Raw genomic sequence first — 21,044 nt, 5'->3', positions numbered from 1 at the left:
ACTCTACTTAGTATTGCGATGCACCGATGCAGTAGTCGTGCGCTGTGCAGCGACGATGCTTTTTGCTCGGCGTGATTAAAACATGCGCTTGGCGTGCTTCGCCTGTGCATCCCACTTCCAGGCTTCAGCCCCATTGTGCTACGTGAATGACTGTGAGACGCACACCTGGTTCGAGGTAGCTCCATGGGGCATGGGCTTTGTTTGCTATAAAGAGAGCTCTTCCCCCGTCCATGGTCAATCGGCACCTGACCTCAAAGCACTCCCACTTCACCTCTGAGTAACTCGCCTCCACTTCCTACATACACCTCATTCCACAAGATCCACTCGACCAACAACAACAACAACAACAACAATGTCTGGACTCTGGACCAAGCCTCAAGCATCCGAAGCCGCCACCATTGACACAATGCGAAAGGGTCTTGCAACAGGCACCTGGCTCCAGCTTTCACCACAAACCGAGCAACCTCAAGCCAAGTGGTTGTCTCTGTCGCCCAAGAGCAACGCAGGGCCAGCTGTCGCAGCTGAGGAAGCCAGCCAAGTTACAGAGGAGCTGTCACTGGACAACGACCGCTTTCTCAGCAACCACGACTCTGGCTCCCGCTCATCATCGGTCAGCAGCGTCAAGTCAATCAGCACTAAGGCACAAGTCTTCCGACCAGTCCCTTCCACCTGCGAGCGCGAGGTCATCGGCCTGGCTCGCTTCCGCGCAGAGTGAACATTTTTCTTACGGAAACGACACTATGTTCTTTCTTCCACCACGAGCCATTGATGACTCTCATACTGCAACTGCCTTGACCTCTGCCTGCAACCACGATCGGCGCATCACGAAAAGACACCCTGTCTGCGGACAGCGCTAGTACTGCGACAAGCCAAAACAACCGCTTCAAACATCACTCCGCCCAGCAATTTCCACACATGACCAAGAGCACGGGCAACTCTTGTGATGACCATTTCCTTCTTTCTCTATCAAGCCAGACATCGACTTGTGGGCCACGACGGAGAGTTGAAATAATTCTCTAGCAAGCTCGAAAGCATGACTGACTGGACTGGACAACTTTGTACTTTCATTAGATACGTACGACATGAAAAAAGAAACATCGTCTTTTACGTCTCACTACCTATACATGTGCATGGATGTACTGTCTCAATCATCGCATCAGCAGCAACAACAGCATCTTCCTAGTCCGTACAACTTTCCGTGCACGCTTCGAATTTACCGAGCGTCATTTCCCCTCCCCCCGCAGTCCGGTCACACATATCAAACTAAGACGGGAGGTATGAGGTTAAAGCTCAAGATGTGAACTATACCATTTCAAGCTCAATCTTTGTGGGCAAAATAACCTTCTACTAGTGTCTCGGTCCCCGAGCTCTGGTTAAGTAGTTACCTCCCTCCTGCCCTAGGAAGTACATGTACATGTACATGTACCTACTACCTCCTACCTCCTACCTCCTGGTTCATCATTTGATCTTTTTTTTTCTTCTTTTTTTACATGGATAGGTCAGGTAGATATCACTTTGGGTGCTGTTGTTGACACGCGAAGGTTAGAAATTTTCACCCATGGCCTGCGACGTACTTTACTGCGTTTGGGCGTGTTCTTGCTTGCATGCTTGACGCAAGGTCAGGCGATAGGTAGAGGTCTTCGTGCACTCGCGACGCCCACTGATAGGTACCTCACTGTATGCAATGTCAGAAGAACCTCTAGCTCGGGCTTATGTGATAAGACAGCTCACATTGGTCTAGGCACACACCGAGGCCTTGGAAGAACGTAGGAAGAGCATCCGTAAGGAGGAGGCATATCCTTCTTCCATACGTTCTATGACTGACACCATTTCGCTAGCATTATTGCAACAATTAGACCCTAACGCCTTTTAGTGAAAATAAAATCATCCTACTACAAGTATTCTACGGTCGTGACAAGAATGAAGGGCAAGGCTACAGGTACATGACAAAGATGACAATGGGTCTGTCTCCTTTACGAATAGGTAGAACTACCTGTATTCATCCGACGACTCTTCGTCCCGACTAGCAAGCTACTGCACCAAGCGCGATTGTTCCTTCAATCCTGAGAACGCTGAAGCTCGTACTTGCCTTCCGTACAACACACCATCAAGCACCTTCCCAATAGCATAGAATGCTACGGCTGCGAAAGGCAATACAAGCGCTACTGCGGCATGCTGCTCCAGCTTGGAGGATGTGAGCAACCCGGCGGCATCAATCTCACACGGATCGGATTCGAAGTGATGCGATGTGTTTTCAACAGAGGTCTGGTCTCGACCAAGAATTCCATGATGAGCTTCTCGCCGAAGATGGAGGCACGCCATTCACTTGTCCAGAAGGTGGGAGATGGTTTCTGCAACTCCGTGTTTCAGCACGGATGGAGTACTGATTGTGATGGAATTGGATTCGGTCTTTGGGCAGTTGAAGAAGTAGTTGCGGACAAGGGGTGCGTGATCTGGCTGCCATGTTCTAGTTCAGACGACGCTGACTTGGAAGTTCGCAATGGTGTCATAGCGATTGATGATCGGCGATACATGTTTCTAGTTCTTTCAAGCTCGAGGGTGGACACCAGGAACTTCGCGATGCCCCACGAAAGTGAAGTGAAGTCAAGTGAAGTGGAGCAGAATTGGTCCTCCCGTCAACCTATAAAGTTCTCGTGCACCACCTCCCTTTTCCTCTTCTCGCACAGACTTCTCCAGAGGCCACCACGAAAAACGACATTCCATCAAATCAGCGACGGTGGATCCGGCTTAAGACAGGCAAGATCGCAACAGAACCCCGCTGCCGACCACGATGGAGACCTTTGCAGAAACCGCGCCGGCATACCTGCGCGATGCGCAATTCTCGGACTTCACCATTGTCTGCGGGGCCAAAGAGTACAAGGTCCATCGCGTGATCATCTCCTCGCATTCCAAATACCTCGCGCGTTGCTGTTCGGGTGACTTCCAAGAGGCAATGACCCACCGTGTTGAGTTGCAGGAAGACGACCCTGCCGCGATTGCGAGGATGTATGCTTCAATTCGCCGTAAAATTCTGATGAGCATGAACTAATTGAAGACTCTAGGATCGAGTACTTCTACAAGTTCGACTATGAGGACCGTGAGGACACAGCGAATGCGACGGAGAACACTATCCAGATCAATGCTATTGTATTGGTCGCCGCCGAGAAATACGACGTGCAGGGCTTGAAGCTGCTTGCGCGCGAGAAGTACAAGACAGCGTGCTCCTCCAAGCGTCATGATTCCATGGCTCTTGCAAAGGCAGCACAAACCATTTATCAACAGATCAAGCTTCCTGTTGATGATTTGGAGAACATGAAGGCTATTCTCCTGTGGAACTGGCAGGAACCCAAGGGCCGGCGCAGGCGCTTCTCCGATCTTGTAGCTCAAGACGCACATGGGCCAGAGTTGAGAGAAATGTGGAAGACGAATTTGGACTTTCTCATCGACATTCAGAAGGCCATGTTCAGCGAGCCTAAGCATCGGCACGGGCTTCAGAAGGCCATGCTTAGAAATGCTAAGTCTTGGGACGAGCCTGCAGAATTACTTCTGGAATACTAAACAAGATGGGTTTGATGCAGCCCTTCAGCATTCCGGTATGAGAGTGCTCGATGCTTGCTCGGCACTCCTCGCTGCATAACCACGGTTGGGGAGCCGCGTCCCTTCAAAGCTTGCACGCTGGGTGTCAAGATACCTGGCGCTGGGAGCATACCAGAGCGGGCCCATTCAGACGTACCGGCGCGAGGGTACTTCGTAATAGACAGAGGCAGAGGCACGTCTATTAAATGTGCAGAGACCAAATGTGCTTTTCTTTCTATCTTCACCCTGCCATCATCGTCCTTCATCGTAGCCTTCATGGGCAAAAAACTTGGCCTTGTACGCCAGACACCATCGCTGAAATTCAGACCCTCGTAAAAGCACAACCCTCTCACCCCTTAGGACTTCGTGCTGAGCTATGCCGACCATGCAAGTGACGACAACACCAGTTCGACCAAGCGTGAAGAAGTCCCTAGAACCTCTCTTTCATCCTTGCACTCACAGTCCTTAGGTTCCCATAAACCTTGCCGGGGGGACTTCCCAAAATCAGACTCACAATCGCCTCCCTCGCGACATGTAGATTCTTGAACCCTCCTAGGATATGCACCTTGCTCCCCGCCAGCACAACTCTCGTTCTGCTCGCATTCTCAATCGCAAACTTGGTCTTTCCATCCTTGCCTGCAATTCTCCCAATAGCGCGACTCAAGTGCTCTCCTTCCAAGCTCTTCACATCCTTGATCTCAAAGCTCTGCATGTACAAATCATCCAACCTCAGCAGCGCAATCGCATCATCTAGATCAAAGCCGAGGCAGAACGCTTCGATGAAATCTGCTCCCTTTTGAATCGCGCCAGTATCGGTGGTATATTTGGATGTTCGCAATTCGACAGATTTCTTGGACACGTTCATGCGCACTTGGAGCTTGAGGTGTTCGACAAGGGCTGGGTAGATTTTCGGCCAGGAGACTTTGAGAGGTGACATGCGGTGGGGTGGGACGCGGACGTTGCGCTCTTCTCGCTTGTGGCGACTTTCTGAAGGCTTCTCCGGGGAGAAGAGGGCTGCGGAGCCACCGTCAATTTCCATGGCAATGTCGTGGTCGGCGGTCGACTGCTCGGTGGGCACGATGGTCGAGGATATGATCTCTGAGTCGACTGCGGTTTCCGGTGCGTCGTGCACAATTTCGTCTTCGACTTTTTCGGGCGCTCTTTGCAGAGCCGTTGGTGCAGGCATTTTTGCTCTAATGGTGCTTGCTCTAGTCGGCGTCGTACTCTGATTGTGTTCGATTATTCGCCTGAGAGTGGGTGCTGTGCTGTATGGCAAGCCGTGCAATGAGTGAGTGAACGGTCCGATGTTGAAAAAGAATATCAACTTTTGGCAGGCACGGCACGCTAGATTAAAATAGGGTTTGCAGGGATACGATCGGCGCCTTCCTCTCCGCGTCACGCTCTCAGCCTGGAGCTCTGTGCACTGCTCTCTGTCGTGTCTGAATCAAATCAACTTCAACATCTTCCCCGACACTACTACGATCACACCGCACACAATCCACGGCCACTCATCTCGTACCATCTGAGCTCGTCTATAGCCCGGAAGAATATGGCGGCAATGGGATACGCTCCGATGCTCAACGAACAGCCTGGCTACTCATTCGCACAAGCTCCCACATCGAACTCACAACCCAAACAGCACGGCTTCTACCCGTATGCTCTGCCCAGCATCGCTATTTGACTCCTCGCTGACGAAGAATTCCTAGATACACTGACAACGGCGGCTCGACTCTTGGGATCAGCGGCTCAGACTTCACCATCCTCGCAGGCGACACTCGTTCCACCTCCGGATACAACATCAACACGCGCTACGAACCGAAGCTCTTCAAAATTGGCGGCAACGGTCCCGAAAATGAAGGCTCGAAAATCGTCCTCTCCGTAGTTGGCTTCGCAGCAGATGGCCACGCGCTGAAGGAGCGACTAGACACCGTGGTCAAAATGTACAAGTACCAACATGGCAAGGACATCTCCATTGGCGCATGTGCGCAGCGTCTTTCCCACATCTTGTACGGCAAGCGATTTTTCCCGTACTACGTGACTGCTATTCTGGGCGGTATCGATGAGGATGGCAAGGGAGCACTCTACAGCTACGATCCAGTGGGCAGTTATGAGAGGGAGCAGTGTCGTGCTGCGGGCGCGGCGAGCAGTTTGATCATGCCTTTCTTGGACAACCAGGTGAATCTGAAGAACCAGTACGACCCTACACAGCCGCAAGGTTTCTCGAAGGAGCCTTTAGTAGCGAAGCCGCTGGACAGGCAGCACGTGGAGAGTCTGGTCAAGGATGCTTTCACGAGTGCTGTGGAGAGACATATCGAGGTTGGTGATGGTTTGCAGACAATGATCATCACGAAAGATGGTATTCTGGAGACGTATGCCGATCTGAAGAAGGATTAAGGGATGTCATGGCCATGGTGATAGATGAGGAAGTGTACGATATTTGGCGGTCGAAATGACCGCAGATCATATGTGCATAGCAAGGTGCTAGGAGTTATGCTCTGTGCTCGCCGTATGCATCGCGGACAGCAGTGTTCCTTGACACTCCATCTGCGCCAATCCTATGCTGCAGTTGCAGTAAGAAATTGATGCACGACCGAGAGTGAGTAGAAATTGGCTTCATGGACATTTCACAGGGCAATATGCCTGGTTTACTCATCACTTACTTCGATTTCCCGAGCATTTTGACGAGGTGGCTTCATTATGGCCATGGGACCTACCTATTCAAACGACTCGATAGCATCTTTGCATTGAGTGCTACACCTACCTCTCTTTATACAGCTCGGCGGTATCATGACCCACTAGTCGACAGAACCTCCAGTACAGTTTTGAAATCTGGCGCCCAGTAAAACATGGCCTTCTCACCTGCCACATCTTTCAGTGTACTCAGCCGAGGCGGCACGTACTCTAGTGGCGAGAACACTTTCTTGCTCGCCCCTTCGTATGCCTCCTCGGGCACGTCAAATAACCAAATTCCAATATCTGCTTCGCAAAGACAGTCAAAGTCTGTTGACGAATCACCAATATAGACAGTGAATTGACCACCGTTGTTACCACAGGCCTTCATACGTCGAAGCTTATCGTCACTCGTACGAATGTCTGTGCCATCGGATCTAATGACTTGCCCCGAACTGCCCTCCAGGCTATCGAGGCCCTCTATCTCGTTGGCATGAATAGGCATTGCGTTCAAAACATTTGATTCCAGGCGACGGGAAGCGCCGACTTGGAGTGAGCGACGGATCGCTGTCTCGCTCCAGTTTACGCTGAGGATTTCTACGGTACTGCCAGACTGATGATAACATGCTTCGAGAAGGTCTGTCCAGCCTGCTCGGGGCTCCAGCTCGCCAGTCTCAAAGGCTCGATCTACTGCGTCCTCGACATCTTTTCGCCTGACGCCTTGAAAGAACCCAGCATCCTGCACGCGCTTGGCGCTTTGATGTTCGATCTGCTTTCGAGATGCTAGCCAGGAGCTGTACTCTGTTCTATCGTAGTTGTGCCAGGGAAAGTGTTGCTTTTGGTATGACTCGTAGTCTTTCATGTATGCATTGACGATATCCTCCCAGGTCAATTTGGGGGAGTGGTTGTTCTTTGGTAGCGTGCCATATATCGCCATTGTGTCTTTGACAGTGAGCGTGCCATCGTAGTCGAGGACTAATCTGATGGGTCGTTTGAGCCTGTTGGTAGGCGTCATCACTTCTGGTAGACTGTGAAACAGTCGGGGTGTAAGGTCTCGTGATATCGGTGGACATATAGCTCGATATGCCGATGGTAGATGCGGCTTGAGGATCGATATTGTCATAGACTACTGCTGCGCCGCTGCGGGAGCTTCACAAGTGCCTACTACGACAGCAACTGCAGAGCCGCGGATTGAACTTTACAAGACTGTCTCGAGGCAATAACCGGGGCGATAATAGTGGCAATAACAGTGGCAATACCATTCTACCTCCTATATCGTGAACTGTCGGGAGGACAAAGGCATGTGAAGAAGAGTGCCAACAACTCATCCGAGGTCGCTGCCGCAGCTAATTGCCGGCACAGATACACGTTATTGCCGACCGGGAATTGTGGACGAGCTGTGTAAATCGATTTTCGCCACTCTGGGGTCAGTAGTCCACTGTGCTCCATGCAATTCTAAGTCGTCGGAATTGTGGTCGCTCTTGCCATCCCGACAGCCAATCAGCCTTGAGATGATCGTCTGACCCTCTGACCTTTAACATTACAGCATCGACTTTGCCTCTATCCTCCTTCTCCCCTCAGACACGAACATCTCCACTCTCACCACCACACATTCACAATGGCCCTACGACTAGCAACACGGCGCTTTGCGCCACAGCTCATTGCCCGCCGCGGCATGGCCAGCGTCGTCGACACGGCCAAGCAAGCAACCAGCGCGCCTGGACTCGTCTCAGAGGCCACCTCCGCTTCCACAGCACCAAAGCCAGCCAGCCAGTCAAACACGATCCGAGACCCCACGGCCGACCCTAATGCGAAGATCAAGACCTTCCAGATCTACAGATGGAATCCTGATGAGCCTCAGACCAAGCCGAAGATGCAGTCTTACACATTGGACTTGAACAAGACGGGACCTATGATGTTGGATGCTCTGATCAGGATCAAGAACGAGGTGGACCCTACTCTCACATTCCGAAGATCATGCAGAGAGGGTATCTGCGGCAGTTGTGCCATGAACATTGATGGCGTAAACACATTGGCATGCCTTTGTGAGTTCCTCTGTGGCAAACCATACGACTGGCATCTGCTGACATGAGGACTACAGGCCGAATTCCTACAGACACTGCAAAGGAGTCGAGGATATATCCATTGCCACACACATATGTTGTCAAGGACCTTGTTCCGGATTTGACGCAATTCTACAAGCAGTACAAATCCATCAAGCCATACTTGCAGCGTGATTCTCTTCCCGAAGACGTAAGTTACATGAACAATACGATTGTGCGACCAGCACTGACATTCGGCACAGGGCAAGGAAGTCCGACAATCTAAGGAAGACCGCCGCAAGCTCGATGGAATGTACGAATGTATCCTGTGCGCGTGCTGCAGCACATCCTGCCCATCATACTGGTGGAACAGTGAAGAGTACCTTGGACCAGCCGTGCTCATGCAGTCGTACCGATGGATTGCAGACTCTCGTGATCAGAAGGCTGCAGAGCGCAAGGACGCCTTGAACAACAGCATGAGTTTGTACAGATGCCACACAATTTTGAACTGCAGCAGGACATGCCCCAAGGGCCTGAACCCGGCATTGGCCATTGCCCAGATCAAGAAGGAGATGGCTTTTGCGTAGAGGTATCGGTTGCATGGTCCGCGAGAAGAGTAGTGAGTTACCAGCAGCAAAAACGCTAGATTGGGCATAGGTAAATACACCAGAAACTGTTTGTAAATAAGCTATTTTGAAATGGTCAGATGATGGGATTCCTTCGCGGTGCTCTAGCACAATCGTCTGGCTGTCGTCTGCCATTGTGTCGTTCCGGCTCCCCAGGATTGCACGCGCTGTGTTTGTCTGGACCCAAATTGGAAGAATGTCCTGCTCCCCTGCCTCCTCACAATGAGTCAACTGTGGGGCAGTATGTTACCGTAGAGGATACATACCTTATAAGGCTTATATTGTTAGAGCACGTCTCTCGGGGCCAGGCCCTGCTTTCCGCACCTGCCACCACTCACGCAAAGGCGTGGCGCTTTACCATTTATTGGTTGATGACTCCTCTATGGGTACCTTATATTGTACATGTACTTTGCACCTGAAGCTCATGTTAGTACCACATCACCTACAAGCTCTACTTCTCGAGACATTGACTCTCCAATGTCTGACCAATCCACCATACAGCTGGACTCAAAACCAAAAATATGGACTCGAGATCAATACTCCATCTCCACGGACAAATCCCTCCTGCAGCTTGATGCGATCAACTTGGCCTTTGCAACAGATTACATGTACTGGACCAATCCCCTTCCCCAAGAAGTCCTGCAGCAAGTAATCGATGGTTCATTCTGCTTCGGAATCTACCAAAACCTCGACGACACTACTACACGCCAGCAGCTCGGTTTCGCACGTCTGATTACAGATCATACCACTTTTGCCTATCTCACCGATGTGTACGTTCTCCCAGAGTATCGAGGACTGGGCATTGGAGGTTGGTTGTTAGATTGCATTGATGAGCATTTGGAAGCGAAACCGTAACTTCGTTGGACAATGTTGCGGACTGGCAGACTGCGAAGTCGTGAGTTGTATCAGAATCGGCAAGGGTATCAGGTGTTGGAGTCGGGTACTGGGGAGTTTGGTCCTTGGATGATGGGGAAGAAGGGCAGAGGTAATATGGCATGATGAAGATGGTGTTGACGAGTATGGAATAATGGTATTGTTCCGACTTAAGGTGATGTGGTAGTTCTATATTGGTAGATGATTCTGGTTTTAGAGAGCCAGTCTCGATACCGCACGAACGGCAAAGAGCACTTGTCTGTGCGAAGTACACTTTGAATCGATGGAATATCTTACTGACTCCAACATGTGTCTGTTCAATAGAGTCAAGCATTACCTCTTTATCTTCATCCGATGTCGCTGCTTCGCTAATGTAGCAGGCATCGACAGTAAGACTTGGCGATCTCCCTCTTCAATATAGCGCGCTTTGGTATCTGATAACTCCTGACAACGACACAAAAAGGCCAAGTCACCGCATTACTCCAGTCTGCTGGAGCTTTCAAGAGGAAAATCACAGTCCCAGAGTACTCTATTCCAAGCTCATTTCTCTTTGCTAGTCCACTATGTCCAATACCTAGAGAACCAAGAAAACCCCCTCCCCCCAGTTTCTCCTCCGTCGAAAGTTCCAGGATACCTACTAGAGATCAGCCATGGCAAAAGAAATCCCCTCTTCAACCTTCACAAAATCTCTCCCCAAAGTCGAACTGCACGCCCACCTCACAGGAAGCATAAGTCCCTCCTGTCTCCACCAAATCTGGAAGCAAAAAACAAGCTCGACCTCAACCTCATCCACAACATTGCAAGACCCAACCATAGCCCTCGCGCCTCCAAAAAATAAAACCCATCATGACATTTCCACCTTTTTCAAAATCTTCGACACCTACATTTACGCACTCGTCAATTCTCCCGAGACGGTCACATGGGCTACACAAAGTGTATTAAAAGCCTTCGAAACCGATGGAGTGAAATATTTAGAAGTGCGAACTACGCCTCGAGAATGCGTGGAGACGGGGATGACGAAGGAGAAGTATTTGGAAGCTGTGGTGAAGGGGATAGAAGAGTTTGATTCATTATCTGCTTCTTCGACTTCTGCTTCTGCTTCTTTCTCGTCTTCGTCAAACAGCTTATCAACGCGTCTAATTCTAAGCATCGATCGCAGAAACTCGCTCGAGCAAGCAATGCAAGTGATAGACCTAGCAATTCACTACCGAGAAAAAGGCATCGTGGGAATCGATCTCTGCGGGAATCCCATGGTGGGACCAGTGAGACATCTCGCTCCAGCATTCTCGAGGGCGAAAGCAGAAGGGTTCAAATTGACGTTACATTTTGCTGAAGTGCCGGCTTCGAGTAGTGAGGAAGAGATGAGAATGTTATTGTTGGAGTGGAGGCCAGAGAGAATTGGACATGTGATTTATACTTCGCCGGAGATTGAAGGCGAAATCGAGAAGTTGGGTACGGGGTTGGAGTTGTGTTTGAGTTGTAATGTATTGGCGAAGATGCTTCCTGGGAAGGCAGGGTTTGATGCTCATCATTTTGCAAAGTGGAGGAAGAAGAGGAATCCCATCGCGCTGTCGGTGAGTGGTTTAAGCTGTGTTTTGTTCCGGTTGAGAAGCGGGTTACTGATGATGAATATACAGACTGACGATGTGGGCGTCTTTGGTAGCCCTGTGTCGAATGAGTATCTGCTCGCTGCCCAACACTTTGACCTAGACGGAGATGATCTGATCGAGCTCAGTCGTAGCGCAGTAGCTTCTATCTTTGGTGGTGACAGCGAGAAGGCTAGGCTATACTCACTTCTTGACCTCTTTGCAAAGGAGTCCTCACTTGACAAATAGTCTACTGGGTGCTCATATCTGGACATCCGAGAACGACGTGAAAGAGACCAAGGAACAGGAATGAGCTATTTGATGTGGCGCTCAGGATGTGTGATGGAGACATCTCAAGATGAAGACTACAGGTGCTGCCTGTTGGCCATTCTCGAGGGCAAGGTGTCTACGCTGCACAGCTCAACGAGCCAGTGTAGCCCATGGTCAGGAAGAAGGTGAAGAAGCTGCGAAGAACGTGGGTCTCGCAAGTGGTTTCGCAGGCCTCATGGCAAGGCTTGCAGAGGGCGATGCCTATGTTCTACACTTCTTGAATACATGCTTTTCAGGTGGTCTCGTTTCCCACAAGTCTCCTGCCGATATTGCCAAAACAGACAGCACTCACGAACAGCACGCTAGCAATCCACGTCGCAACACCTACGCTTTCCAAACTAAAGATGCCCAACACATAATTCTCGTCCCTCAAAGCATGTAGACTCCCATTCATGATTCCGCTTCCAGCATGTCTTCCAACCTGCTCCTGAAAAGCCTGCTTCGGTCCAGGCGCAGGCACTAAAGCGGGGTCCGCAACCAGAAGCAATGCTGTACCGATGATGGCCACAAAGGTGCTGAGAATGAAACCAGTTGAGGACCGGTCAAGGAGATACCAAATCGCCGGGTTCACCAACGCCAGAGTCAGGTTCAATTGCAGGGCACTCTGCCATGGTAGCTTGCGAATAGCAAAAGCGATTCCTACAAATGCCCCAATACTTCTGACGACATTCAACCAGTCTTGTCCATTCTTATTGTGCGTTCGGTTATTTTCATTCTCCTCTTCTTCCAGTGTTTCGTCTTCGTCCTCTTCTGACCTCCAGAGTCTGTCAACGTAGGGCAGTGCTTCACCCAGTACGGCACCAATACCGCCCCAAATTGTCAAATAGGACCAATTCTCCGTGTCGAGATTGAGCTCGATAGCAGCGAAGTTCTGATGGTCATGCAGGTGGCTGATCAGCAGTCCATACAGGACACCGACACTGGCCATTGCGGTTGTCCTTCCCAAGACAGGCAGATAACTGGCGACACCTGTTGCAGGTTTCGTGTAATGTTTCTGTATATGGGGATTGAAGCTCTTTCTCCGTATGGTCTGTGAATTTGGCGTTTTGCGTTCAAAGGCATTCGAAGGTAGATTCAGGCGTGCCCAATCGAACGAAGGGTGTGTACTGCTGATGGTGTCCGCCGGGGTTTGCGCGCCATTGCCCAAAGGAGTGGGTTGTGATGAGCCAGCTTCATCGCCGGTGTCTTGGTAGATGCCGAAGAGGGTGCTCGTTGTAAGATTGAGGAAGGAGCGTGTTCGTGACACGTCGCTGGCGGTCTCCTTCTCCTTTCGCGGTGTCTCGCTCATTTTCCACTTCAGGTTCGCTTCCAACGTTGGCGAAGTTTCTGTCGGTGTTGCTGGTTCCGAGTCAAGCTCGAAAGTCCTACGACTGCGGGGCGTAGGAAGTGGTTTCATAGCCGGAGCATTGCTACTGTTGGTGTCCACGTGAGCCACAGGATGCGACATTCTGCTCTTCTGCCGCTTCTGCTGTAGACAACAATGGATGGGTCGATCGTGAGAGGCCGGGGACGAGGAAAACCCGAACAGGCCCGCGGCTTTCAGCCTGGCACAACCGTCTGAGCTTGAGACACGACTATGTATGACTATGGCGAGAGAGATTCATTCAATGGAAAACAAGAGCGGTATGATGCCAACACGACTGACTCTACTGAGCAGTAGGAGGTAGAGGTAGTGTGGTGAGGACGAGGAGGAGCAGAGACGACCAACAGCAACAGCAGCAGCAGCGCGCGTGCGAGTCGATCCACTGAGCACAGCAGACGTCAGCCTATAATGTTGGTTGAGACCGAATGGAACAAAGCATGTGAAAGAGTGCCTCAGATCCGTTCTGCCCGGGACAGGGATTATATGGCGCTAAGGGCGGCCCGTTTTCGCTAGACCTGCATGAGGCGGGTTCTCCACATTCAGAGGCTACCGAGAGAAATATTCGTCTCGAAAACCAAACAACGACGACAGCATATCTATTTGTACACGCTGCGTCGCTTTCCGCATAGTTATTCCTCACAATGGCCACCTCCACGGAAGCGCAGAAGCAAGTCAAGATCCGGTTGTCAGCCAAGGACGAGTCGATTGCGCTACCCCAAGAAGTCGGCGAGCTGGTGATCAGCACTGGTCAGTGGTATTGTCACATGCTGGCGAGGCTAATCAGCTAACTGATCGCTACATAGAGGTGAAGCGTTACCAGCTATCACTGCTGGTCAATAACCTGCTCGGAACTGCACAACCAACGCCTTTCGAGTTCCTGATCAATGGACAATACCTGAGGACCAGCCTGGACGAGTTTCTGACCGAGAATGGAATCAGTGCAGAAACGACGCTCAGTATCGAGTATGTGAAGGCATTGAGTCCTCCGCAGTATGTTGCCAGTTACGAGCACGACGACTGGGTCTCATCAGTAGACATACTCTCGGAATCTTCCGCTGCGGCAAATTGGGCGAATGTGACTGGAAGTCTACCGACAAGCGTAGCATCTGGCTCCTTCGACGGAGCGCTTCGAGTGTGGAATGAATCACAAGAAATACTCGCCACCGGCACAGGCTGGCATCGTGGCTCAATTCATGCAACCAAGTGGCTTTCACCAACACAGATTGCCACTGCTGGCACTGATCGCTCAGTCCGTCTGTGGGACTATGCGCTATCCGGGACAGCAGCGGGAAGCGCAAAACTGTCGCCCAAGCTGGAGCTACTCGGTCACAAGGGAGCAATCGACTCGATAGCTGTGCACGCGCCGTCGTCGAGAATTCTCACCGCATCCTCAGACAACAGAATCGGGGTTTGGAGTTCGAAGAAATCCGAAGGTCCAGCTTATGAAGCTCCAGCCCCTTCTTCAACAGCGAACAAGCGCCGCAAGATCTCCGGGCCTGCCATCTCCACTCCCCAACGAGGCGCTCTTTCCTACCTCGAAGGACACACTCAGCATGTCAAAGACGTCGTATTTGACACCCGCGATCCGACAGTCGGATATTCCGCTTCGATAGACCACAGCGTAAAAACCTGGGACTTGGCAACTGCAACCTGTGTTTCTACCCGCTCAACCAACCAGTCTCTCCTCTCCATCTGTCACCTGCCAGAACACACGGGCATTTTAGCCGGAGGCGCACTGAACAGGATAGATCTCATCGACTTGCGGGCCAGCGCGAGTAAAGTCGCAGTACTCTCCTGTCGAGGCCACAAGAACTGGATCAGAAGTATCTCTCGTGATCCGGAGAGTTCATATCGCTTCGTGTCAGGAAGTGATGATAGCACGTGTCGCATTTGGGATATACGATCGACGAGCCAAGAAGCTGCGGGTGGTACGGTCGCGAAACCCGTCTATACGATTGATCGAGAATCGCAAACGGGCAAGAAGGTGGAGCAAGGCAGTGAGAGCAGCGTATATGCGGTGGAGTGGAGTAAGGAAATCGGAATTGTGGCTGGAGGTATGGATAAGATGTTGCAGATCAACAGAGCTCCTTCGTAGGGGGCTTCAATCACGACAAAGGAGTCTTGCGAATTGGCGACGTGACCAGCAGTATTATGTTGGGCTTCTTTTAGGCATAACTTACAGACGCGCGTGGTTGCGTACCTAGGCTTGCTGACAACGGGAGGTTAAGATTCTCAAGACTGCTTCGCCAGTGGAGGCCATACTGTTGTGAAATAAAATTTATTCATGTGCTCTGATCCATCACCTAGCTAACACCAACAAAGCACATATACATCAGGCTCTCATGTTTGGTATTTTCGTAACTTCGTGCTCATCCGTGGCTAACTGGATGCCACTGACACCAACGTTCAATTATCCAGGTTCGTAGACGCTGTCCGAATTTTGACCCTATGCCTTTGCAATCTTGCAAATCAGATCTTGCGAATCGACAGAATCGCCCTCCTTGACACTGAGTGCTTCGACCTTGCCGGAGTGAGGCGAACTGATCACCATTTCCTGCGCCACAAGTTAGCAACGTATTGATGGGTAAGAGAAGGCATGTTGTTTGTTCATGACTTACCATCTTCATGGCGGACAAGATGGCGACGGGGTCGCCCTTCTTAATGTCTGAGCCGTCCTTTACGCGAATCTCCACGACCATGCCACTCATTGGCGCACCAACCTGGCTGCTGTCGCCAGAGTCTGCCTTGACTCGGCTGGTGTTCTCCACAGCGGCATGCTTGTCTTGAACAGTCACCTGTCTCATCTCACCATTGACCTCGAAGAAGACTTCACGCTGGCCGGTCTGATCACTCAGTGGACCAACAGCCAGCAGCTTGAGAATCAGCACCTTGCCCTTCTCAAGCTCGACGTGGAATTCCTCGCCAATCTCGGGCTTGTTGAGGAAATACTTCGTAGGCAAGACCGAGAGGTCACCGAAAGAAGAAACCCACTTTCTGTAGTCCTCGAAGACTTTGGAGTACATGACATAGCTGGCCACGTCAGTCTCTGAGCACCCTCCGTACTTCTCCTTGAGAGTCTCGCGGACTTTGTCAAAGTTGATTGGGTCGAGGTAGAGGCCAGGTCGCTTGTCCATCTTTCTGCGACCACGCAACGCCTTGGTTCGAAGGGGCTCCGGGAACCCGCCGTAAGGTTGGCCCATCAGTCCCTCGAAGAACTCAAGGACAGAAGATGGGAAGTCCAGATCATCGGCCTTTTCGTGGACATCGTCATAGCTCAAGCTGTTGGCGACCATGAACTGTGCGAGATCGCCAACGACCTTTGAGGTAGGCGTGACCTTGACGATGTCGCCCAGGATGTCGTTCGCCTGCTCGTAAGCCTTCTTGGTCTGTGCCCACTTCGTGCCAAGACCTTGCTGCGCAGCCTGGAAGATGAGATTGGTGAGCTGCCCGCCAGGGATCTCGTGCTCGTAGACTTCTGGATCAGGTCCAGTGAGCCCAGCTTCGAAAGGCGAGTACAGCATGCGGACCTGTGCCCAGTATGAGTCGATCGCCCGCAGGTGTGTCGGGTTGAGACCAGACTCGAAGTCGCTTCCCTCGAGAGATGCGACTAGAGCACCGATGCTTGGCTGTGAGGTGGTGCCGGACATGCTGTCAGTGGCAGCATCCACTGCATCAGCTCCAGCTTGCGCGCATGCCACCATTGATGCTACACCAGTACCGGCGGAATCGTGAGTGTGGACGTGGATCGGGAGATCCGGGTACTTTTTGCGAATGCTGCTAATCAGCAGAGTAGCCGCCTTTGGCTTCAGCACACCAGCCATATCCTTGATGCCTACGAGGAAGTCAGTAGCGGTTGAGGAATAGTCTGTATTGGACTGTCCACTCACCAAGAATGTGGGCACCCATCCCAACTATGCGCTCAACACAGCCCATGTAGTACTCGAGGTTGTACTTCTTGCTTGGATTCTGAGAGAAATACGTTAGTCAACTGCTCGACTCGCCAATTGCTTTGAGGCCTCTAAGTCGTCGGAACGTGCTAGCCGTGAGAGGGTTGGTGTCATGGCGGCACAGTCGATGCAGGTCCTTAGACGACTGTGGTGATGGCGAGAGCAGCAGTGATGTAGGCTAAAGCCATTCATGCCAAGGACACGTTGGGCCGATATTGAGGATGAAGCCGCGAGTGCAGAGTCCAGAGCCCAGAGGAATGAGCGCGGGAGGTGCTTCGTGCAAAGGCAGGAACCGAAGCAGCTACGTTAAAGCGCACACACTCACGAGACCTAGAAGCAAATAGAAAAGAAAATGTTAACTCACCAGGAAGTCTCCTGAGTAGCAAACGGTTCCCTCGGCAACACCGCCGGCCTTGAGAACGGCTTTGATGCCGACTTCGAGCTGGTCCATGTCGTTGAGGGCGTCGAAGACTCGGAAAATGTCCATACCATTCTTCTTCGCCTGCTCACAGAAGTGGTAGATGGCGTTGTCTGGCAAAGACGAGTACGCCACACCATTGGCGCCACGCAGCAGCATTTGGAAAGGAATGTTTGGCACAGCTTTTCGCATCTTCCTTAGACGATCCCATGGGTCCTCGTAGAGGAAACGCATCGATACATCGAAGGTAGCACCTCCCCAACACTCCAAAGCCCAAGCGTTGCTGAGTGCATAGCTGGTCTCTTTGGCAATGTTGAGCAGATCAATTGTTCGCATTCTCGTTGCGAGAAGAGACTGGTGAGCATCACGCCAGGTGGTATCCATGATCAAGCAGCCCTTGTTTGCTCGTACAGCCTTTGCGAATGCCTCTGGACCCTGCTCTGTGATGATGCTCCTCCAGCCCTTCTGACATGGCTCAGACAAGTCAAGTGGCTTTCCGTCCTCGCCCGCAAGTGTTGGGATAATCGCATCTCCCTTGAATTTTGACTCGCCGATTTGTCCGATGACCTGAGGACCATTGACAATGAGCTCTCCGAGGTAGCTCAGCAGCTTCTGAGCACGGTTTTGACTGCCGATGAGGTTGAACAATTCGGGCGTGTCGTCGATGAAGGTCGTCCAGCATTGGCTTTCGATGAAGGTGGGGTGGGTGAGGAGTGAGGCGAGGAAGGGAATGTTGGTCTTCAGGCCGCGAATACGGAACTCGACCAGAGCACGAAGGACTTTTCGGCGGGCGATCTCGTAAGTTGAACCAAGGCAAGTGCACTTTACCAGCATAGAGTCGTAGTAACTTTCAGATGTCAGCTATGATCCTAAAGATGTAGATATGAGGTTAAACTCGGCTTACGGGGTGATGACAGCTCCGGAGAATCCATTTCCTGTAGACGGGTCAGAAAAGCTGGTCGAGGGTCCCAAGTCTCCAGCTCGCAAGCATACGTACCACCATCGAGACGCACGCCGTTACCACCAGCTGACCGACTATGTGGTTGTTAGCACAAGCTTCAAGGCGCGAGTCACAATGGCACTCACTAGACTTCGATCTTGCCAGTGTCTGGACTGAAACCCTGTGAGGGATCTTCGGTTGTGATACGACACTGGATGGCAAATCCACGCGTAGAGATTCTGTCCTGTGTAAGGCCGAGTTGCTCAAGCGAAGCACCCGCTGCGATCTGGATCTGCGCAGCCACGATGTCGATACCAGTAATCTCTTCCGTGATTGTGTGCTCGACCTGGATACGAGGGTTGATTTCAATAAAGTAGTGGCGGTTCTGCTGATCTACCAAGAACTCAGCGGTTCCAGCATTGCGGTAGTTGGCCGATTTGGCGAGTCTGACGGCATCGCTCAAGATAGCATCGCGAGTCTCCTGTGGCAGATCCTTGGCTGGTGCCAATTCCACGACCTTTTGATGACGACGCTGGACCGAACAGTCACGCTCGTAAAGGTGAACCACATTGCCGTAGTTATCGCCCAGAAGCTGGACCTCGATATGCTTTGGTCGGTACAAGAAGCGCTCAATGAACACTGTGCCATTGCCGAATGCGGACTTTGCCTCGGAGGTAGCTCTTTCGAAAGAGTCCTTTAGTTCCTCTTGCTTCCAGACGACACGCATACCACGACCTCCACCTCCAAAGGCAGCTTTGATGATGATTGGGAAGCCGTACTCGTCAGTGAAGCTCTTTGCATCCTCGAACTTCTCGACAGGCCCCGGCGTGCCGGGTACAGTTGGAACTTCAGCCTTTAGAGCAAGCGTTCGTGCGGAAACCTTGTCTCCGAGGTCGTTGATGGTCTTGGGTTTGGGACCGATCCAGATGATTCCTGCCGCCTCGACTGCCTTTGCGAATTCGTAATTCTCACTGAGAAAGCCATAACCAGGATGGATCTATAGCGATTTGTTTAGCAAATGCACGTCCGTCTCTCATGGTCTAGTATGATGCAGTGTTGGCTTACCATGTTGACTCCATGCTCCTTTGCAATCTTGATGATGGCGTCTCCAGCCAGGTATGCTCCCACCGGTGTGTACTCTCCTCGTTTACCAATGACATATGCCTCGTCGGCCTTTTGTCTGTGCATGGAAAGACGATCCTCATGACTGTATACTGCTACTGTCTGCAAGGACAGCTCGTGTGCGGTACGGAAAATGCGGATCGGGATTTCTCCTCGGTTGGCAACCAGAATCTTGTTCTGCTGCATGATGGACGAGTTCGCTCGTAGTCTCTGGTGGACAGTGTTCTTGTCCTGGTGAGTCTCGCCATGAGGATCCTGGGTGCCATAGTCTCCATCGTCAATGGCAGACTCGTTCTGGATGGAGTCAGACATGTTGGGCGATTGGCAAACCCAAACACGATTTCGACCGCTCGTGCTCCTTCGACAGATGGCGCGTCGGCGGAAGAAAAGGGCGTCGTATGTGTACCGAGAGCTTCGGCAGCTCGTGTATCGTTTCGAGGGAAGGTTGTAGGGGAGCTCCCAGGTCGGCGTATTAATATACTGGAGTGGCCTCGGTCTTGAAGCTTGTCGATGGTGTGAGCCAAGGTATGGTGGGGAATAAGGGAAGGTCCCAACTCGCAATCGGCGATAAGGCTAGCTAATCGGACTCCAGGCACCTTGTCGGTTTGATGGGACCTAGGTGTCGTCTTATATTCCGTCTCAGCTGATCGACAGTTACAATAGGTACCTAAGGTAATACTCCTAAATTATTACTACTGCGACGACTAAGGACCAAGGTACTGTATGTATTGCTTATGTTGTGGGATGTCGATGTCGCTTTTCTCGTTGAGAAAAGTGAGGCGCCGCGGGCGTGTCACTTGGTACGACTTCCAAGAGTATTGATTCGCGTGGACACTGGACTGGTACTGGTCACCGTGGGCAACGACAGCTTGCTTTTGCCGTGACTTTCCTTGGCCCGAGACACGCCGCAGAGTGAGGGGAAGTGTTGCCAAGTGTCGCTGTATACCGTCAGACCTTGTAGGTGTATTCCATCTCCCGCTGCTTCACTTGCAGTCTGCACGATGCTTGCGACGTCTGCCCACGCCCGCCCGCAGCAGAAAAGTAGGTTGTTAGGACGCCGGTGACTTTTGCGGTACCTTAGTCTCAAAGACCGCCGACAATGCAGGTACAAGCAATCTGGGCATCCTTGTCTGTAACACATGCATCGTCCGACGACCTGCACATGCTGCTCGAGACATGCTCTTTTTCGCCGTCACTCCTCGGTGCAGCTGTTGCAGTGGATCGTGTCGTGCGGTGTGATGGAGGGCGCATATGGGGGTCACCGTAGTGCGTCCGAACGCGAAGCTGTTTTCGCCGAATGACCTTGCCTCTTTTGTCACCCACGTATGGTATCAACGACGTCAGTTCGTGATAACTGGCCAAGTGGACTCCGGGTTAGCCTAGAAAAGCAATGATTGAAGCACAGGGCCGACGTGGCAGCCAAGAGATGAAGCTGACAAGGAGCATTGGCATTGACGCCAAGTTGCGAAGCCTATCGTGCAGAGAAACAAAATCCTCCGCGAGCTGCCCTCATTGGCAAAGACGGGGTGAGGTACTCCAGATGGGCATGGA

At 51.6% G+C, this 21,044-nt stretch overlaps 11 protein-coding genes across 11 annotated transcripts; 7 read left to right on the top strand and 4 right to left on the bottom strand.

Annotated features, from left to right (window-relative positions):
• The first annotated feature begins 250 nt into the window (after positions 1-250).
• SEPMUDRAFT_151087 (uncharacterized protein) lies at positions 251-1,108 on the top strand. Its single transcript, XM_016906589.1, has one exon. It carries the CDS (start codon positions 353-355, stop codon positions 713-715), a length of 363 nt encoding a protein of 120 aa, XP_016758144.1. The 5' UTR covers positions 251-352; the 3' UTR covers positions 716-1,108.
• Positions 1,109-2,750: 1,642 nt separating this feature from the next.
• Positions 2,751-3,265, top strand: SEPMUDRAFT_151086 (uncharacterized protein; the record flags this gene model as incomplete). The annotated part of the gene is made up of 2 exons (XM_016906588.1): positions 2,751-3,006; positions 3,063-3,265. Coding segments are annotated over exons 1-2 (417 nt in total), but the record flags the coding sequence as incomplete, so codon positions are not given.
• Positions 3,266-3,548: 283 nt separating this feature from the next.
• SEPMUDRAFT_151085 (eukaryotic type KH-domain (KH-domain type I)) lies at positions 3,549-4,856 on the bottom strand. Its single transcript, XM_016906587.1, has one exon. It carries the CDS (start codon positions 4,760-4,762, stop codon positions 4,007-4,009), a length of 756 nt encoding a protein of 251 aa, XP_016758142.1. The 5' UTR covers positions 4,763-4,856; the 3' UTR covers positions 3,549-4,006.
• Positions 4,857-5,149: 293 nt separating this feature from the next.
• SEPMUDRAFT_50466 (N-terminal nucleophile aminohydrolase) lies at positions 5,150-5,970 on the top strand (the record flags this gene model as incomplete). The annotated part of the gene is made up of 2 exons (XM_016909163.1): positions 5,150-5,229; positions 5,283-5,970. 2 exons carry the CDS (start codon positions 5,150-5,152, stop codon positions 5,968-5,970), a joined length of 768 nt encoding a protein of 255 aa, XP_016758141.1.
• Positions 5,971-6,361: 391 nt separating this feature from the next.
• SEPMUDRAFT_50585 (uncharacterized protein) lies at positions 6,362-7,261 on the bottom strand (the record flags this gene model as incomplete). Its single annotated transcript, XM_016909168.1, has 1 exon — positions 6,362-7,261. One exon carries the CDS (start codon positions 7,259-7,261, stop codon positions 6,362-6,364), a length of 900 nt encoding a protein of 299 aa, XP_016758140.1.
• Positions 7,262-7,864: 603 nt separating this feature from the next.
• On the top strand, positions 7,865-9,191 carry SEPMUDRAFT_135405 (succinate dehydrogenase iron-sulfur protein,mitochondrial precursor; the record flags this gene model as incomplete). The annotated part of the gene is made up of 3 exons (XM_016902711.1): positions 7,865-8,291; positions 8,348-8,499; positions 8,552-9,191. 3 exons carry the CDS (start codon positions 7,865-7,867, stop codon positions 8,873-8,875), a joined length of 903 nt encoding a protein of 300 aa, XP_016758139.1. The 3' UTR covers positions 8,876-9,191.
• A 289-nt stretch (positions 9,192-9,480) lies between these two features.
• Positions 9,481-10,084, top strand: SEPMUDRAFT_151082 (uncharacterized protein). Its single transcript, XM_016906586.1, has one exon. The coding sequence runs from the start codon at positions 9,521-9,523 to the stop codon at positions 9,767-9,769; it is 249 nt and encodes an 82-aa protein (XP_016758138.1). The 5' UTR covers positions 9,481-9,520; the 3' UTR covers positions 9,770-10,084.
• A 353-nt stretch (positions 10,085-10,437) lies between these two features.
• Positions 10,438-13,360, top strand: SEPMUDRAFT_135403 (Metallo-dependent hydrolase; the record flags this gene model as incomplete). Its single annotated transcript, XM_016902710.1, has 2 exons — positions 10,438-11,361; positions 11,425-13,360. The coding sequence occupies 2 exons, from the start codon at positions 10,438-10,440 to the stop codon at positions 11,620-11,622; spliced, it is 1,122 nt and encodes a 373-aa protein (XP_016758137.1). The 3' UTR covers positions 11,623-13,360.
• Positions 10,610-13,360, bottom strand: SEPMUDRAFT_127730 (uncharacterized protein). The gene is made up of 2 exons (XM_016902169.1): positions 11,425-13,360; positions 10,610-11,361 (listed from the first exon to the last, which is right to left on the bottom strand). The coding sequence occupies exon 1, from the start codon at positions 13,148-13,150 to the stop codon at positions 11,936-11,938; it is 1,215 nt and encodes a 404-aa protein (XP_016758136.1). The 5' UTR covers positions 13,151-13,360; the 3' UTR covers positions 10,610-11,361; positions 11,425-11,935.
• Positions 13,361-13,664: 304 nt separating this feature from the next.
• Positions 13,665-15,328, top strand: SEPMUDRAFT_158215 (microtubule associated protein). The gene is made up of 2 exons (XM_016907777.1): positions 13,665-13,813; positions 13,870-15,328. Exons 1-2 carry the CDS (start codon positions 13,708-13,710, stop codon positions 15,159-15,161), a joined length of 1,398 nt encoding a protein of 465 aa, XP_016758135.1. The 5' UTR covers positions 13,665-13,707; the 3' UTR covers positions 15,162-15,328.
• Position 15,329: 1 nt separating this feature from the next.
• SEPMUDRAFT_151080 (pyruvate carboxylase) lies at positions 15,330-20,250 on the bottom strand. The gene is made up of 8 exons (XM_016906585.1): positions 19,437-20,250; positions 18,518-19,368; positions 18,429-18,466; positions 18,336-18,366; positions 17,378-18,278; positions 16,954-17,032; positions 15,685-16,898; positions 15,330-15,620 (listed from the first exon to the last, which is right to left on the bottom strand). The coding sequence occupies exons 1-8, from the start codon at positions 19,803-19,805 to the stop codon at positions 15,513-15,515; spliced, it is 3,591 nt and encodes a 1,196-aa protein (XP_016758134.1). The 5' UTR covers positions 19,806-20,250; the 3' UTR covers positions 15,330-15,512.
• Between the last annotated feature and the right edge of the window lie 794 nt (positions 20,251-21,044).

The sequence above is a fragment of the Sphaerulina musiva genome (assembly GCF_000320565.1).
Source record: "Sphaerulina musiva SO2202 unplaced genomic scaffold SEPMUscaffold_9, whole genome shotgun sequence".
Classification (NCBI taxonomy): Eukaryota; Fungi; Ascomycota; class Dothideomycetes; order Mycosphaerellales; family Mycosphaerellaceae; genus Sphaerulina; species Sphaerulina musiva.
Note: the sequence above shows the minus strand (reverse complement) of the source record. Positions and strands in the feature narration are given on the sequence as shown.